The 18,641-nt window shown below is 36.4% G+C and overlaps 1 protein-coding gene across 7 annotated transcripts in view; it reads left to right on the forward strand.

Annotated features, from left to right (window-relative positions):
* Ets65A (DNA-binding protein D-ETS-3) overlaps nucleotides 1-18,641 on the forward strand; it is a 184,041-nt gene that overhangs the window by 91,328 nt on the left and 74,072 nt on the right. For 4 of the 7 annotated variants that reach the window (XM_065235039.1, XM_065235038.1, XM_065235041.1 and 1 more), the window contains 2 exons: nucleotides 2,190-2,240; nucleotides 17,996-18,073. In XM_065235039.1, the coding sequence (XP_065091111.1) occupies nucleotides 2,190-2,240; nucleotides 17,996-18,073 (129 nt within the window). The remainder of the gene's footprint in view (nucleotides 1-2,189; nucleotides 2,241-17,995; nucleotides 18,074-18,641) is intronic. The other 3 variants (XM_065235040.1, XM_065235043.1, XM_065235044.1) reach the window with 1 other exon arrangement.

Below are 18,641 nucleotides of genomic sequence, written 5' to 3' on the forward strand. Positions count from 1 at the left end.
GGGATTTCCTGAAATTTGAGAATTTATAACATTGAACGCAACAAATACTAGGTGGTATAGCACACAAAAACAAGATCCTAGCGCGATTTATCGATCTACAATGATTGACGGCGCAATAAGCGTGGATGGCATGAGTTTTTTTTTTTTTTGTAAAAACAGAAGTCCAACCAAATTCATCTAATTTTTATATTATGGTCTTGAAGTCAATAATCTAAAGACGCACTTTTAAATTAAATCGGTTTCACTTACGATATTTCTTTATAACAACAATAAATCAAGTTCTGTTGAGTTGCCTGATACTTAACAATGGATGGATTGGCTAGAACGATGGAACAGTCGGCTGGTTCTAGTTCACAAAAAAATGTCATCATTGACTTCCGATAAATAAAAACGATAAACAGCTGCTAAAATGGACAAGAAGCACATCACTTTTCCAAAGACGAGTTATCCAACGAACTGCTGGGAGTAGCTAAATATAAACCATAGATGAAGTTCATTCAAAAAGAGCTTTCTCTCTATGAGTTTATTGGAGGCTTCATGGTTTAACAATCGTATAAACTGGTATGAAGCCAACGTTGACCGTTTGTAAGAGACTTTCTTTCTTTCCTCGAAAATTTGCTATGAAATTACATCATTTCTCTCCGCAAAACAGCAAAAATCAATATTGCTGTTTAAAATCTTATTTAAAAAAAAACTGGATTCTAAGACAGAAACATGTTCAATTTTTGTTTAGTCTAGTCATACTTATTCTAAAGCTTCAAGCATCTTAATTTTTCCCGGGATCCCAAGATTTGACGGGATTTTGAAAAATATAATCCCAAATGCCAGGATTTTTCAAACCCGTGAAACAGAACCACCTAATTCAGGCCTTCCCAACGTTTTTAAGCCGCATGCATCAGCGCGTGGGCCATAAATTTTCATATGTCATTAGACCCGGTTTTTAGGCGGTACGTTTTTAATTTTTTTTTTTTTCCAATCATTTATCGTAGCTATCAGAATCCAAACATTTGAAAATGTTTAAGTACCATAAAACGGAGAGTCACTTATTACCGATAAACCTGAATATTTTTCCAGGGATACGTTTGGGCAGTGATGGAAAAGTTCGCGAAAACTCACTATGACTCGCGAACTTTTCCCTTGGTGAACTTCGTGAAATATCGCGAACTTTTCCAACACTGCGTTTGGTACACAAACAAATCGCTCTTAAACCTGTACTAGCAAGTGCTAGTCTATTGTAAGAATTTTATTTTAAAGTTGCTTGTTTAAGATTTAAAATTTTATTAAAAACGCAAATTTTCAGTTCTGGGGTGAAGATGATCTTGCAGATTTTTATGCAATGCAATATTCAGAAGTAAGCATTTATACTTGATTTGTGTTCTCTAAAGAAGAATCTGGTGTTTAAATTTTACAAAAAAAAAGTGTTTTACGTAAAACCTGCATACTTCATTGCGAAATTGTTAAAAATATGCGTAAATATAGGAAATTATCATCAATTTTTCTCATAAATCATTGTTATGATACGGAATCTTTCATAAACTACTTATTGAAATACTGAACAAATTATCTAAAAATAGTATTGTGAAAAGGCTTGTTTAGAATCGAAAATTTAATGGAGTTGTAATCAACTTCACTCCGTTTTACGGTATGTGAAATTTTTAATCTCGGTTGGTCAGTTCTTACGCGGTTTCCCAGATTTTTAAATAATAAGAAGCTTTTATGTCATCAAATGAAATTATCCACTTCAAGCGATAGGTAATCGAATGGAATACTTTAAAAAAATCAAAATTTTTGGGGTAAATACAAATTTTTTAAACTTGTCTTTATGGTGCAAAGCATGCAATAATTACGAATTGGATAAAAAAAAATTCAGAATATTTTCGCAAGTGTAAAACGAAATCTCCCCCTCTGACAGAAATTGCACCACTGGTTTGTGTTATATTAACACTACAGATCATGTTTCCTTAAACTAGCAGTCAGCATAAAAATCAATCGATTAAATCAATTATTTGATATACATTAATCGAGACCACATACTGCTTTCAATTTTCATTGATTCCGCCTCCTGGCAGGTTCGTGAGAGTTCCATTAATATGTCTTCATAATAGATCAAAATATCTGTTTATTGTTTGCCACATTTAACTTCTGAATGGAATTAAACTTATAATACTTGATATCTATTATCCTTTCAGATTCATCTTACAAATCATCATGGGGTTCTCACAGTTCATCGCAAAGCCAAGGTAAGAGACAATTTCAGTTACCAAAAACTCATTTATGCCATAAAATTCCAGCGGTGTAAGTTGATTTATAAATTATGCAATCTAACACTTCTTAAATTATTTGAAATTGAAAGTACTTTAGATCCGTCTTTCGCTAGCTTTAAACACTGCATAGCTCTGTTCAAATTGATCTATGGATTCGATAAGAAAATATGGGGATCACATTGTAAAAAAGAGTAAACTTGGTATTATTTTTCTTACACCAAGGCTATTCAAGTTTAGATTTAGTTATAACTAACCTTAAGAACACAGATAATTAGTGTTAATTTCTGTTTAATATAGTGCACTTAAAAGGAGATCTTCATGAAATATTCAAACTTTGTATGAAAATGTCCATCTTGGTAACAAACTTGTAATCAATATTGCTGTCAGCTGCCTAGTTTGTGTAAAATGAAATGCAGGCTTACAAACTTGGAAGATTACATATCCGTTAAGCAGTAAGTAATCGTCCATGAATAAGTTCAGAAACTCCACTCACAACCAAGGATCGCTTGAAAATTCACGTACAGCACATAAATAGGTTGTAGGTTAGAGCACAACTTCGTCATATCAATTTTGATCATAAGTCTGAAAAACAATGAAGACCAATCAGCTACACCCAATTTCTATGCTCACGAGTTAAATTAAAACTGATGTAAAACAAATTCTACGGGAATTACCAGAATGAATTACCGACTTAAGGGAGGTCTGCCAAAGCGAAGTGAGGTATGCTGAAGTATTGCCGTACCCAACGTGCGATTTGGGTAAGAGAGCACAAAATATGCACAAAGTAAGCTTATTCCAATATGAACAGCTCAAAAATCAATATAAACACAAACTTTTTATAATATTTTCGTAACGTGACAGTATAGCAGTCATATTTTCAATATAGTTAAAGTTTCTAATTTAAGCACATTCTATATGTGCGCAAATTTTGCATAAAGCACAGATTCATAGGTTCACTGCACGTCCCTTCAGTTTCGGCTTAGTGCGGTTCTCCATTACTGCTCATAGCAATCCCCCGAGAATTACATTAATTTTCATTGAACTTTACATTCATTACTGAAATCTGAATGAATGCCGTTTTCACCGTACTTCAAAAATTTCATTAGATCTTCCAACCCTGAATTTAATTTTCTTTTTTTCAAGCTCAAGATTCCTAAGTACAATTTCTCGCTTTCCAACATTCAACCTTATTCCATTTGCTTAATATGGTTCACCCTAGCAGCATTTTCATAATTCTGCAAATAACTCAAAGCTCGCTTTATTTTAATTCTGAGAAATAACTTCTGAATTAGTGAAATGAGAATTCGTCCTTCCCATGCCATCCATTGTCTACGTCCATAGATTTAAGGCAATGGAATGAATTTAGTGGAAAAGTTTTTAAGTAATAACTTTTCCGATTCACCCCGTTGGCTTGCTGCTCTTAGCGGGAGCCGTTTTTACCAACCGCTCACTACGCCGCTGCTCTATCAATCAGTAGTATAAAAATATTCGAGTATGAAAATTACAATGTAGTTTTATCTCTTTAATTCCTATTAAACCCATAGTCCTTCCAAAGGAAAAATATACTTATTTTATTACTTATTCATTTATTTGATACATATTTCTTCTAGTGTAAGGTAAGACCTTATTTATGCCTTTTTCTTCTTCTAGGCTTTTAACGCTTCTGTAACGAACGTTTTGCCGGCTCTCAACTGAGTGTTCTAGATGAACTTCCACAGTTATTAGTCGAGAGCTTTCTATGTCAACAAATGCATGAATTTGTATATTGTGTGGCAAGCACAGTGCTACTATATGTACAGGGAAGTCGAACAAAATTTCAACTCGAAGGATTTCCTTGGCCAAGCGGCACCGATGGTGTAGTGGTAATCGTGATTGCCTCTCACCCCAGCAGGCCTGGGTTCAATCCCAGTCGGCACCACCGGGATGTTCTGAGGCATAACATCTCTGATCACGCCTTCCTTCGGAAGGGAAGTAAAGCAGTTGATCCCCGGTTCATGAGTCCTGGCGTCGGTAGCATTGGTGCTCAGCACGGAAAACAAAATCGACGGAAAACATATCAAGGATAAAAAAAAAAGATTTCCTTGACCGAACCAGGCGTACTTGCCGCATCCGGCTTGGCCATACCACGCCTTTACCGAGTAGGTTATATGAGACCTATTGGATTCTTCAATCAGTATACACTGGAGTCGCTTTTTACGTGCGTGATACGTGCCGCGTAAAAGAAACTACCGAGATTTTGATTTTTTATAAATCGGAGTTTGATGCCATTCGTAATTATAGCATATATATGCATATTTTAAAAAATTATGTGGTTACACCAAAAATTGTGATTTTTTTATAAGTATGCCATTCGATTACCTATAGCTTGAAACGGATAATGTGATTGGAATCAAGTCTATAGGTTGCATCGTTGTTGAGAAATCGTTAAAAACGTACCGCGTAAATTGCAACTCAGCGGCACTAAAAAAAACCCGTGTAAAAAAAAACCGCGTAAAAAAACCGCGTGAAAAAAGACTTCAGTGTAGTTCACGAATTCAAGAGTATCATTTGTACTACTACTAATCCATTGATTTATATAGGTATATAGGGTTCATAGGAATATTTTAAACTGCTAGTTACCTGTGTTAAGCCATGAAACGCACTCCCTGAGGAACTCGTGTAAATTTGTAACCGATGAAGTTCATCCGGTGATCAATCGAGCTAACTAATTCTCTTCGGTCAAACAATGAGGTACCACGGTACCAGCTGATATGCGACCGCTTTGGGCTCCTGTCAAACAATAATAACTGTCCTTCTGAATTGGAGGTGAGCGTCCATCTTTTTTTCCATTCGTCAAAAAGACTCTCATTCTGGAAAATGTATCAGCTGAACTATTTTACAAAACAATTTGCGCAAAGCATTCTCCATGCTACTTTACGATTATATTTTAGTCCAATGAAAGGTTTAAAATAAAGTAAGTTGAGAGCGATCATGGACAGCCAATAACTTTCGTTAAGGTTGAGATTGTTGAATTTATTAAGTAGGTTTGGATTATTTGATTAAGGTTCTTCTCCAAAATATATGAAACCATTGCTCCCATTTTGCAATTTTTTGACAGTTTATCATAAAACATGCTTTAAATTGTAGATATTTAACCACCCCGTTTAACCTAATCTATTTTTTTGCAATAGTTTTCGATGTTTTCAAAATGAAACGGAAATAATACTCAACTTTCAAGCATTAAAATTACAATGACCTCCTGGTTGACCAGAACTTGTTTCATATTAATGAATTAAGAACGGAGGACTTAATTAGCATGCAGAAAAAAAGTGTTGCTAAAAGGAATAATAACGAATATGTGTTAGACGTGTTATCTACCATTTAATTCCACTTAATTAATGTTGGTATCCATGATAGATACGTATTTCGACTACAATGTTCAGTATTCATTGGTGTCATTCCCAATAAAGACTTATCAAAAACCTAACCACCTTAAGTACTCATCCACTAGGTAAAAATTTCAACATAAAAGGTGTACCGTATGCGTGATAATGTTTGCACCATTGAGCAATGTCAAAATTAAAAAAAACTCTCAAAAATTTCGTTTTCCAGTTTTTTTTTTTTATTTTTTCGAAGGGGGATGTTTCTAAGAGTCTAAAAATATGTTAATTATCGATCTAGTTTCCACTTGCTGTAATAACGGCCTCCACACGCTTCCGGAATGCACGGCAGGTTCTTATAATGTAGTCTGGATCAATTTCTATCCAGGTACGGGTCAATGTTTGTCTGAGGCTTGCTTTACTCGGGTGGCGTTTAGAACAGGCCTTGGCCTTCATGACGTGCCATATTGAGTAATCCAGCGGATTAAGAGCGGGGCTGGATGGCGGCCACATATCCTTCGCCCAGAACGGAAGATGTTCCTGCAACCACTTCTGAGTGCGGTTGGAGGTGTGGCACGGAGCCCCATCTTGTTGAAATACAACATTTGGCTTCGGACCGTACTGTTCTTTGATCCACGGAAGAACATACTTACTTAAAATCCCGATGTAGACCTCCGTGTTGACCTTGTCGCCTTCTGAAATGAACACCGGGTCCATTTTTTTTTTGCCATCGGAAGCCACCAATCCAAATACCATAACGCTAGCAGGATGCTTGGTCAGTAGACATTCTTGTGCTCGTCGGTCACGTCTTTTACCGGAAGAGAACTAATATACCGGTCGGTTCTGGAATTTGATACGAGATCGACGGTAAACATGCTCTCGTCGGTGAACAGGATTACCGGATTTTTTCGCTTATGGAAGTTCAAGATTTTCATGCATCGTTCGACTCGTAGCTCCCGGATGCGGTTGTGAGTTTTTTTCCGCAATCTTCCTTTACGATCTTCCGTGACGTAAAGTCACTGATCTCGTGTTCCTTTGCCATTTTCCTTATTGACCGCACTGGATTCACCCAAATCTTCCTTTTGATAACAGCGATAACCCTCGGAACCCGAGCTGACCTCAGACGATCTGTGGCTACCTTCGCGGATAGTTGTCCTTTCTTTTCTCGGTCTAAAACCCTTTTGATGGTCCACCGGGACACTTCCACGGCGATTGAAATGTCTTTTTGCGACATTTGCGCGTGGCAACAAATCACGAATACGCTGCCACTTCTTCATGTCAGAACTGTCAAACTAAGCAAATCATTTTCTTTTATACACAGCCTACTACGGTATGAGCTATAGGGTACGTGCATGCAAAGAAAACCAAGGCATTGTATGCACAGGTGAAACGGGAACCTTATGTGTACGATGGTGCAAACATTATCACGCATACGGTATGTGGGGGCATATTCTGATTCTATGAGAAAAAAAACAGGTTGGTTAGATATTTCATCAACAGTAACAGCACTCTGATTTCACTGTACTTATTTTTGACAGATAAGGATTTGATTTTGACTAACACCTAGTCGAAAATCGGTCGATCAACAACGCCCGAACTCAGTGACAGGAGAAGGGAGCCGGTAGTTGCAACGGAAAATCCCCATCTTATTAACCATACGTTTTGTTTTATCCGTTTATTTGTATAGGCTCAATTACGTTAGCTTTTTCGAGCCGTAATTCAATGTAAATTAACATGATTTCTTATGACTCAAATTAATAGAATGGGGGCCGAATACTTGCGGCTTAAATAGTCTAGGTTAAGGACTACAATTTTTAAACAGGTTGGATGTAGACTAGGAACAAAGTACATGCTGGCGAATTGTCGTTTTAATCTCCGTCGCCTTTGTATCGGTGAAGGAACGTGGAAGTAGCACTATTACCGCCGTGAGATGACAAAATGGAGTAAACGCAATCATGGTCAATTTTCACTTTTCACCGAATTCGAGTTAGTCTTCCTCAATGACACCCAAAAACACTCCACACATGAACAAAATTTTAAACTATTTTAAACATCAGGGTTCATAATTTTAGCTTTGTTTAGATCACATTCAACAGATCTCGTGATATTTCTACAATTGTTTGCAATATTGCGAGGTTAAACAAAAATATATATTTTCTGAAAAATTCACTAAATGGCTTTACGTCACATTGTTATCTCATGTCAGTATAGTGGTAGCAAGTACTCTGCATGTCAAAAAGTCTACTTGTTGAATAGAAAATTTGTTGAAACATAATTGAGTGTGGTTTAGACATCTTTACTTTCCGTTTATCATAATTAAATGGAAAATATTTGCCCTTCTTTTTGCTCTTTTTTTTTCGTTTCCGTTCCGCTACCGCCTACATTACGTTTGAGCCTTAGGTTTATAAATAATATTTGAACATTCCTGAATAATATCGACATTATCAGTCAAACGATGTTCGAACGATTGGTCACGGTTGCCAGAATTTATTTTCGGTCAAGTTATAAGGTAAAATAAATCTCTAATTTTGTAAATTTTTAACTATTTCTCTGCCCCTCACTAATGATTTAGTGGCAAATTTAACCTGACTACGGTGCTGGTGATCGATAATTGTGATTGTGCCACTTGTTTCCTGGCATTTTTTATATGCTAAGCTTACGTAAAAAACATAAATGTCAGTTTATTTGTTGCTGCCCAGCAATCATATTAATTGGCAATTTTCAATAGAATATCCCAAGTAACATAAATCCATAGAACTATGTTAACTAAACCGCTATACAACCAAAAACAATCATACAAAGGCTATCCTTGATACACATATTTCATTTAAAATGTACCAAAATTATTAAAGGATGCAAATTGAAGACGATACATTAAAGGACTATACAAACTGCTTGGGTAGAAGCACATGACGTAATTTCATGTCAGAATCAAGAATTGCAATGCTGGAATCTTTGAGGGGCCCACAGGGGCAGAACAATCGAAATTCAGCATAAAGAGGAATTGGAAATCGAGAATGCAGGGGAAATGGATATAATGTCGGCCTAAATGCCACTAATTTGAGCCCATACATAAATTCAGCGATTGACTAAATTTTCAATAGCGACCAAAAATATCCATTAGTACCGTCGCAATGACGTGTTCATGTAGATAAAATTGGTATATTGCAGATTTTTATCGATGGGCCCAAACTTAGAACCATAGGCCAACATTAGAGCCATTTCCCCTAGCAATGTTTAGTGGAATAGAATTATCTAAAGACACTGTGCAATACAACTTTCTATGATTAAAAAAATGACCACATTTCAAGAACAATATGTGAAAAGGGCATACAAGCTTTTTGTATACAAACCTTCATATAGCCTTTTTCGTCCCCCATATGACACCAACGCAAACCATCAACATCAACGGGTAGAGGAAACTTTCCCCTTCCCGATGATGTTATTGTTTTGCGTATGGTATTGGTTTAAAAATTATTAAAAAAGGATTAGTAATTTCCATTTAATTCCACTATCTTATTTGCTTATCCTTGACAGATACGCGTATTTCGTCTACAATGTTCGGACTTCTTCAGTGTCTTGGTATTTTTGCAGGATCGTGGTCATATATACTACCAAACCGAAGCTTGTAGTACAGTTACTGTTGAATAGTCTTTGTAGGAAAAACATTTGAAAACGCTATCTCGTTTAAATAATTTATCTAATTGGATTCCCCCAAAAAATGATATCAGATAGGAAACCAGTATAAAATCCCAAAGTATGTTAAGATATGTTAATATTATCATGTGGTGGCTCCTAAAATCTTATATGCTAAATCTTAATTTTATTGTGCTTTCATTTAATTCTAAACCATAACAAATGTTTCATTATTATATCAATAACACGACTTTCCAGGACAGAAACATAGACCATATCAAACAGTAAACCTCGAAGTCCTGGCAAAAGAAAAGTTTTCTTTTTCAAACGTTACAGTACCTTTACCAATATGAGATCATGTGCAAAAACCGTAATAGGGGAAATGGATGTAATGTCGGCCTAAATGCCCCTAATTTGGGTCCATACATAAATTCAGCAATCGACTAAATTTTCAATAGTGACCAAAAATATCAATAAGTACCGTTCCCTTGACGCGTTCTTCTAGATAAAATTGATAAATAGCAGATGTTTAGCGATGGGCCCAATATTAAATCCATAGGCCAACATTAGAGCCATTTCCCCTATGTCAAGCAATAGACGACACGTTTCATTTCAGCCATCTACACGTCTCGTAAGGAAATCCACCCGGAGGCGCTGATGACACGGTTCTCTTTTGCGGTTCATAATGTGCAATCAAAGCTGAACCAATATCAAAAACAAATGTTACGCTCTCTTGATCTCGCAAAACTTCAAAAGAACCTCATCACCCCGCAGTAGCACCTCTGTTGATTGTCCTCACCACCAGCTTCCCAGATCTTCTGGCCGAATCACATCAGAAAACATTGCAATGACTGTCGTCTGCCTGTTTTCGATGTCCTCGTTTTCATGCTCGTGTTGGCTTAGAAACTTGGCTGTTCGGATAGACGAGTCTCGTTTGCCTTAGGCTAAATTTGTGCTACTCAAACTGCTAGGAAGACTTCTATGCCACCGAGCTAAGTTTGCTTTTGCATTTGAGAGATAGACTTATGGAAAGTGTCGGAACGCTGCTCTGCTCCTACCATAGAGGTTATTTCGTAACTTCTGAACGAAATCTCTGCCGTTAAATAGACCACCCTCCTGATGAAGGTAATGATGATGATGCAGATGATGGTGTTGGGGAACGACGCTTTGCAATTTTGATAGGAGAGAGCGAAAGCGCAGAGCCACGATGGTGTTACAAATTACACCCCAGAGCGTTTTCTGACACAACATTAAAATTAAAGTTTAATCCAACAAGCGGCCAGCCTCAGTACAAACAGGGGTGAAAAGGATTCAGTTGACTTCGCGTGGAGTAACGCAAATGGAAGCGCCACATGCTGAGTGCGAAGGAAAACAGATTTTCCAACTCTTCCCTAGCGTGGAACGTCACACTGTTGGCTTTCGCGATGATGGGAGGGATCCAGTCGAAAAGAAAATTAAGAGGAGCCAACATGTGTGCGATTTTCGACTGAATCAAATTGAATTTGAATGTGATCAAAAAGTGGTTTGATGATTCGCACTGATTGTAAACAATAAAATACTTCATCGAGGGGTGCCAGGTTTCAAATGCTCGAGGCGTTTTTGGTTCTCATGTGTTGTATGGTCTGCGGCTCGGTGGCTTATAAAAATGTGATGATTGCGCTTTTGACTGGCTTGTGAAGTTTATTTGAATGATAAAAAAATCGAAGAATTTTATGGGAATTTAATAGCTCTTAATTCAATCATCGCACTAGTTTTTAAAAATATCTCAATGCCACAATGTAAGATTAGGTTATATTGTATCTGTACGTCAGTTGAAGAAATAAAAAATCAAATCATCAAATCATCATTACCTGTTGATACTGAAATGATGCGGTATTGCGCCTACTTGTGTAGGCTTTTACCTCCAAATAAAGAGTAAAGAATAAATAAGTTGATGCAACTTTAGTGGCGGAAGTGTGCTACTCGGGAAAGTCTTCACGATGTCTCGATTAAGTGTACGAATCCGTAGAGCGTCATTCATTTTTATTACATAGTTTATGACATAAGAGGATAACTGTCCCATCGATAGGCTTGCTTCCGCTATAAAATAATGTTTCTTTTCGAAATTATGAAATCATTAGATGTTACCTGTAAGCTACAAGAAGAGATTGTAAAGTATGTGGATGCAACATAAAACCTATCAATTTTGCTTTCAGATGGACGCAATGATCAATTTTATGATTCTTGAGCGTTCACTCAAAGTGAATCCTACGTCAAAAAATCAAAAGTAATAGTTACAGTAGAGCAGTACTAATTATTATAAAAAACAATTGAACATATTTGATGAAAATGAGAAAATCAGCTATTCGCTATCCAAAGAACCTACTTTGAATGGATGATATCAGTTTGCTAAGTCAATTGACGAATGCATGGAAAATTCTAATTTGATATCATTCAATTAAGTGATGCCCATTAAGGTGTTTCCTTGTAGAGTTCATTTTTCCATCACACCTAATAAATTCAAGAGCACACAACTCAAGAGGTTTGTACGTCTGCAAATTTCAGACATTGCTTGCTTCTCCGCAGCAAACAACAAGTAGTTGTTTCAGCTACGTGCATTCACAGAAACCTTAATATTTTTACATGTGAAATTGCGAAGTGTAACACGAAAAAAGGCGAATAGTGTAATATTCCCAGAGAGGCCACTATTTTCTTGGTAGGCACCGCTGAAATTGATTATGGGAGAAAAGAGAAAATCAATGATGTTCAATAATTTCCAGCAGAGATAAAGATATTGGTGTGTATTAGAGAACGCTTGCGCAAAAAGACTATGGAGGGAAACGGATTCGAAACTCAAATGTCATTAACCAAATACATCCGTAGACCATAAGTCCACCGTTGTATAATTGGCAATGCACCCGTGTACTGAATGGGAATTGTGGAATTGGCGAATCCCGCCGGTGCCCTTCGATTTTTTCGCAAATTTTCTCACACACACGTCTCTTACCGATGATATGTGCTTACCTCTCAATATCTTCTAACTTTCGTATAAACAGATAAAGATTGTATATATAGCATATAGTAAGTAAATATCTACCATTTTTGAAACTTTTACTATAAAATTTACTTGTTAATTAATAGAAAAACCAATAAAACAGTTAATTCTTAATCATTTTCTTTTCAACCTTACTACCAAGAGAGTAAGCTACTTTGTCTCTCTCACAGTGTCCGGCCGTTTGGTCTAATGGGTCGTTTGGCCGAATGCCGTTTGGCCGAATACTTGAAAAGAGATTTCCAATTTTTGAATACTACTTTAACCTAAATGGCAGCTCTGTGCACTTTTTTTTTTACTTTCCTCAATTATTGTTTTTTGATATTATAAATATGGTTAAATTGCACATTGTATAAAACTGAATTCATTATTCATATAAAGATGATCTTTAAGTTATGGAATTAGAATTTTTATGGCAACCCTTTTTAACATGAGTAGTTCTTTGTAGTTTTGATGATCTTATTATTTTTTGCAAAGTAAACGCAGCTTGTTCAAAAATTTCATTAAACATTATTTTAGTAAATTTCTTTCAAACATGAGCAGTTCTTCGGAATTTTCTTGTTCTAAATATTTTTTTTTTTGCACAGTAAACGCAGCTTGTCATAAAATGAAGACAAATCAGAATTTAATAACAATAGAAGATTTTTCCATCTTTCAAACATGAGCTGTTTTGTTGTTTGGCATTCGTCCAAACGGCATTCGGCCAAATGACCCTCTATCACACACTATTCTCTCTCTCTCTCACGAGCTCAATCTCTGTACATGCCATGTATTTTGATGACACTCAATTTGTGATTTTCCTCTCACAGACTACAAAATAGAGTAGGTACACAGCAAAAAATTAATTTAATATCACATCAAAGTGGATGCACTTCAATCGTGTCGAAAATATGGTGTAATATTGCTTGCCAAAAAGGGCAAAATTATCATTAATACAGTGCATGTGCTGACATTATGTTGCTTTTACTGCATTTATTTATTTGTGTGGCTATAAAAATTACATGAGATTTTCGACATGATTGAAGTGCATCCTCTTGGATGTAATATTAAAATGTTTTGTTTGCTGTGTACCTGAAACTGCAAAATATACATTTTGATTAACATCCTTTTTTGCATACTCTGCGCTGAAGATACTTTTTTTTTCATAAGAACGGTGGGAAATCCTGTTAGGGGCAAGGCTTAGAAAGTATTTTTGATCAGAATATGTGAAAAATAGGGACTCCGGATGTTAATCTAAATGTACGATTTGAGATTTTTTTTTTAATTTATTTTTCAAATGTTTTACCGAAATACACATTTTTTATCAATGTACACTCCAATACAACTTTGCAGAAGTAATTTCCATTTAATTTCATTATCTTATTTGCTTATCCTTGACAGATACGCGTATTTCGTCTACAATGTGCAGACTAATACTCGACTTTTTTTTCCTCGATTTGTTTTCCGTCGATCTTGTTCAATGCAACCGACGCCGACTGGACCCAACGTATCGACCCATCAACTCATAGACCGGGGACCAACGACTTTACTTCCCTTGCGAAGGGAGATTTTATGCATCAGAAAATCGCGGACTAGGATTGAATCCAGGCCTTTTGGGGGGAGAGGCAATCACGGTTACCACTACATCTCCGACGCCGCTCCACCAAATTATAAAAATCGGAAGCGATCCTCAAGAGCAAAATAATCAAATTCATTTTCTAATCTAATCTAATCTAATACAAACGCAGCCAGTACGAGAAAGCATCCTGGAAAATAATAAGGTTAGATGAGGTCTAATCATTTTTCTTGTCTAATTGATGTTTACAGCATATCTGAGATATGATATAAACATCAATACGGCCAGGCCTACTGCGTTGTATTTGACGCAAAGATGATTTTTGGAAATGAATGGGAACATTTCTTGAATCTACATACCGTACCAAACGCTCCGAGTAGGAAAATTTCTCAACTTCCCTGGGCATAGAAGTATGATTGGGCTTGCCACACAATTATACCAATGCAAAAATGGTACAGGCATCGAATTAAGCTCTCAAATAATAACTGTGGAAGTGCATCTAGAACACTAAGTTAAGAGCACGCAATAAGCTAATATGCGATACGCAATAAGCTTGAAATGCGAAGAAGAAGAAGATGATTGTAGAAGAAATGAGTTTTATCAGCACTGCCCAGAAGGCCCTTTTCTGAGCCCAGGATATTCGACGGGTGAAGATATCAGTGAACAAGAATCAAACGCGGTTTATTTAGAAGCATAGTGTTTATCTTGCAAATTATGTTTCAAGTGTTAATAGAAGAATAATGTTATCATTATTTATTTCAAGGGTTGTGAAAATAAGTTTACCTTATGACTGATAAATTACTCTGTGAACTCCAGGATGCAGCAAATCAGCATGATAAAGGTCCTAGTGCATTTGTCTTAAGATTTAGACGTTTGGTATTTTTGGTAAGATTTCATTTTGCTCAAAAGGTTCCTTGTTAAAATAAATCAGATTTACTTTATTCGGCAAAATTTACATATTAAAAAGCTCTAAAAATGATGTCTTTATTATCCCACGAGAAATTTTGTAGACACCTTTTTTGTTCAGCAGCTCGCTAAGTCAATTGTAAAAAAGTATCTAAAATAAAAACGCTAAGAGATACAAACATGATTTAGCTAACAAAATTACTTACCCAATAACGCTTGGTAGATAACCTTTTCGTGGTGCGTTACTGGCCCTTAGCTAAGGACACGGGGTGTATCACTTTAGATCAAATAACTGGTCGCAGTGGATTTTTGTCCCGAACAGAGGAAAACAAATTTCAAAACTAAAAATGTCAGTTTTTGAATATAGTTTTAAATGTATAGTTTTTTTTTACAATTTATTAAGTTTTAAAACTGTAGGCAGTGTTCGAAAAAAATCAAAAACTCAAATCTCATGCGTAGGGTAGGACACAGCTGTCAATTGTCGCAGAATCTTTTTACGCCATTTTGGTTAGCACAAAAGTGTTTATTCCATCATTGTGCTGTATGAAATTAATACTCTGGGGCATTTCACACCTTTGATGAGAGGTATACTATCCGTTAAGTATAGAGAAAACAGTCTCTTTGTTGTGTGAGCATTAGGGTGTTTCATTTTGAAAAAAGTGATGAATTTTTGATAGGCCACCCTCCAGTTCGATTCATAGCCCCAAAATATGAACCTGTGCAAAAAATGGTAAAGATTGATGAAGGTTTAGAGGTCGCGCCAATGATTTGGATTTTGTATGGAGATTTTGGTGAATTAGTATGGGAAATTATTGATTTTCGTTTACATTGCTCTAACTTTGGTTGTAGTTGTCCAAACGTTGAAAAAAAAAATATGTGGTTGTCATGACAATGATCAACAAGCCTGTTGTTGTTGCGATGAAATTGGCGTTGTTGCCTTGTACATATTCATCTGTCAATTTACCCTATTTTGCCATTTTTTCACATTTTTATAATTCTTGATACGCTGCAAAACTGAGCGTAGCAACTGTAGGCTTTTTGTTTATTGCCATAGCAATAACATACTAAATTTTTTCGACATTTGGACAAGTAGAAGCAAAGTTATAGCGATATAAGCGATTTTTTAAATTCTTCCATAGTAATTCCCATACAAATTTCAAATCATTGGCGCGACCTCTAAACCTTCATCAATCTTTACCAATTTTTGCACAGGTTCATATTTTGGGGCTATGAAGCGAACTGGAGGGTGGCCCATCAGAAATTCATCACTTTTTTCAGAATGAAGCACCCTAGTGAGCATATTAGTTGATAGAAGGGGTATATTGCTCTGCCTAATTGGAGAACCCAGAATTTGAGTGAAGACGAAAAATAATCTTTTCTTCTATATTAACTACCACAAACTGCTGCTGCTTACTGTGAAAACGGTAAAAATATATCTGCTTGTCCCTAAAGGGGCGTAATATATCTGTTTACCCTAAGTTTATTCGCCTATGATTTTTACCTGCCAAAATACGCAAAAATCACCGATGAATTTTCAAATTCATTGCTTTATATTTTGGCGTTATTGCGTTGTTGCTTTTGCATCAGATGATGGAAAATTAACACAACATGCATAATCATGCTATCAATTGAGTATGAGTGCATGCAATTGTCTCAATTGAGAGATTTGTTTGCTAGATTCGAGCGCGAATTTATTCTCTCAGGAAAGCTCAATGAATGAGATTTGTTATTAATTTTTCAAACACTGGCTGTAGCGTAAGATATTCGTATATAACGGGATCACTTATCTTCCACAATTGTTTTTCGAACTTCTCAGATGATTTTAAAATTATAACAATACAAAAATGAGTTTGGTTAGGTTCTAATAATGTTTACTCCACTGTGCGGTAAAAGTAAATTAATTTCAACATAGAAACAACTCAGATATGCAATCATGGAGAAATAGCGCTTCAATTTTGCAATTTTCGAAAAAAAGGAAAATAAAAACGAATATAATTTATTACTCCCGCTGAATCCTGCATAGCACAAAATTTGCAGCAGCACCATACTCATACAGCTCATGTACGGTACACAAAATGAAAAACATTTCATAAAATAGCCGATATGATGGGTCAATGCTTGCATGGTGGATCACAACCTTTTACGCCCTAATCCTTTTTTGATAGGTATTGAGGTCTTGTTCAATCCTTCTATAATGCATTATTTGAAATATAAGCAAGTAAGCAACAGCGCCACCCTAGCGGCCGAATTCCGAACAAAATTGATGACACTAAATTAAGGCTCAGATGCTAACGATCAACTTTGCAGAAGACTTGCTGCATAAAGCATCCCCGGGGGCGTTTGATTTGTGATGCCGCGATCTAGCACTTTTCCGGCCACTGTGCTGCGTAGGTCTTGCTCTTTATTTTCCCACTCTAAACCGATCGAAAAAATCATCTTTTCAACACATTTTTTTCTATTTTTCTTTCCAATTACTCATACATCCCACGTTCCTCATCACATGACATAAAACAGTCAGCCAATGAATGCGAGTTTATTTGTTTTACGTTTGAAACGAAACACCCATTGATGTTTTTATTAACATGTATTTCTCGCATAAAAAATCCGTACAACATTCCAGTTCATTTGAACCGTAAAAAAAAGATCAAAAGAATTGTGTTTGCATAGATTTGCTTCGATTTGTTCCATCCTTTGTCGTTTGAAACTGGATTGAACCTTATACAACACACGGTATTGGGTGCCGTTTTTCTGCTTCGTGAAAGTTTTTTCCAGCTACTGTTATCCTTCATTGGATATATTTTATTATACAAATTCCGGCAAATTTACAAATATCGAATGTCGGGAGTTGGTTTGTATGCTTCCAACGTCGAGCACGCCTTTCTGATTCTGTACACGGTGTTAGGGCGGACGCATTTTACTGGTGGTGTGCAATGTGTGGAGAACATTTTTTTGTATCAATGAATATCCTTTTGCGAGATTTGTGCACGCATGATTTGATTCATGGACAGGAGCGAGGGTGGATTTTGTTTTTGTTATTTTTGACGTAGCATTTTCCATTGAGAATGTAGAGCGAGCAACGTACAAAGTGACGGAATAGTTGAAGCAATGTTTTTTTTTGTCATCTAAATCTACAGCATCTGATAAAGATCTTGAACTGAAAATGATTTGAAACAATCCATGATGAAACGGGCATTGATTTTCCGTTTTTCCTTCTCTTTTCTCTTTTTCTCGGTGTTCTTTCCAGGCTACAGTTCAAATGCTCTCAGCAGCGTTAGCGTCGGGAAAACTTCATTAGATGCACATTCACACTTTAGACAGCCAGGTAAATACAATATACAGCAAAGAAACAAAAATCACACGGACCTTAATCGAAAGAATTTATCCTCCGCTCATTCACTCTGGAAAACTGTACACGATGTTTGGAACTAGATATTCCAGCAGTACGAGCATACAACTTAATAATCGATAAGCATCGTTTCAACTGTGTGCCGCCGACGACGACTACGACCAGCAGCATCCAAGCAAGAGATTGACTGAAGGAGGGCTGGGAAACTAGGCAAACACAGATCAATTTTCACCCGACCCGACTCTTGAGCTGACTTGCATCGGTTTTCGTGCGAAGTTCTCTGCTATGCGAATACGGGGGCAAACAAGCAGACGAATAATGAAGTTGGATAGTTGGCAAACATGAAACGTAATTAAAAGCATTTCGGACTAACGTGGAAGATTTCTGCTCCGGAATATTGCATTCGAAGTGCCACCATGGTGTAAACACTATGTGCTTGTGATTCAGTATAAAGTGATGTGTCCTGAACAGGCTGAATCCATTCCCTCAAATCCTCTCAATTGAATGACTAATAAAAACGCATTCTGCACTTCACCTTCCTTTT

This window comes from Ochlerotatus camptorhynchus, unplaced genomic scaffold, assembly GCF_037179485.1.
Source record: "Ochlerotatus camptorhynchus isolate MF236.1 unplaced genomic scaffold, CSIRO-AGI_Acam_v1.1 ptg000457l, whole genome shotgun sequence".
NCBI lineage: Eukaryota > Metazoa > Arthropoda > Insecta > Diptera > Culicidae > Ochlerotatus > Ochlerotatus camptorhynchus.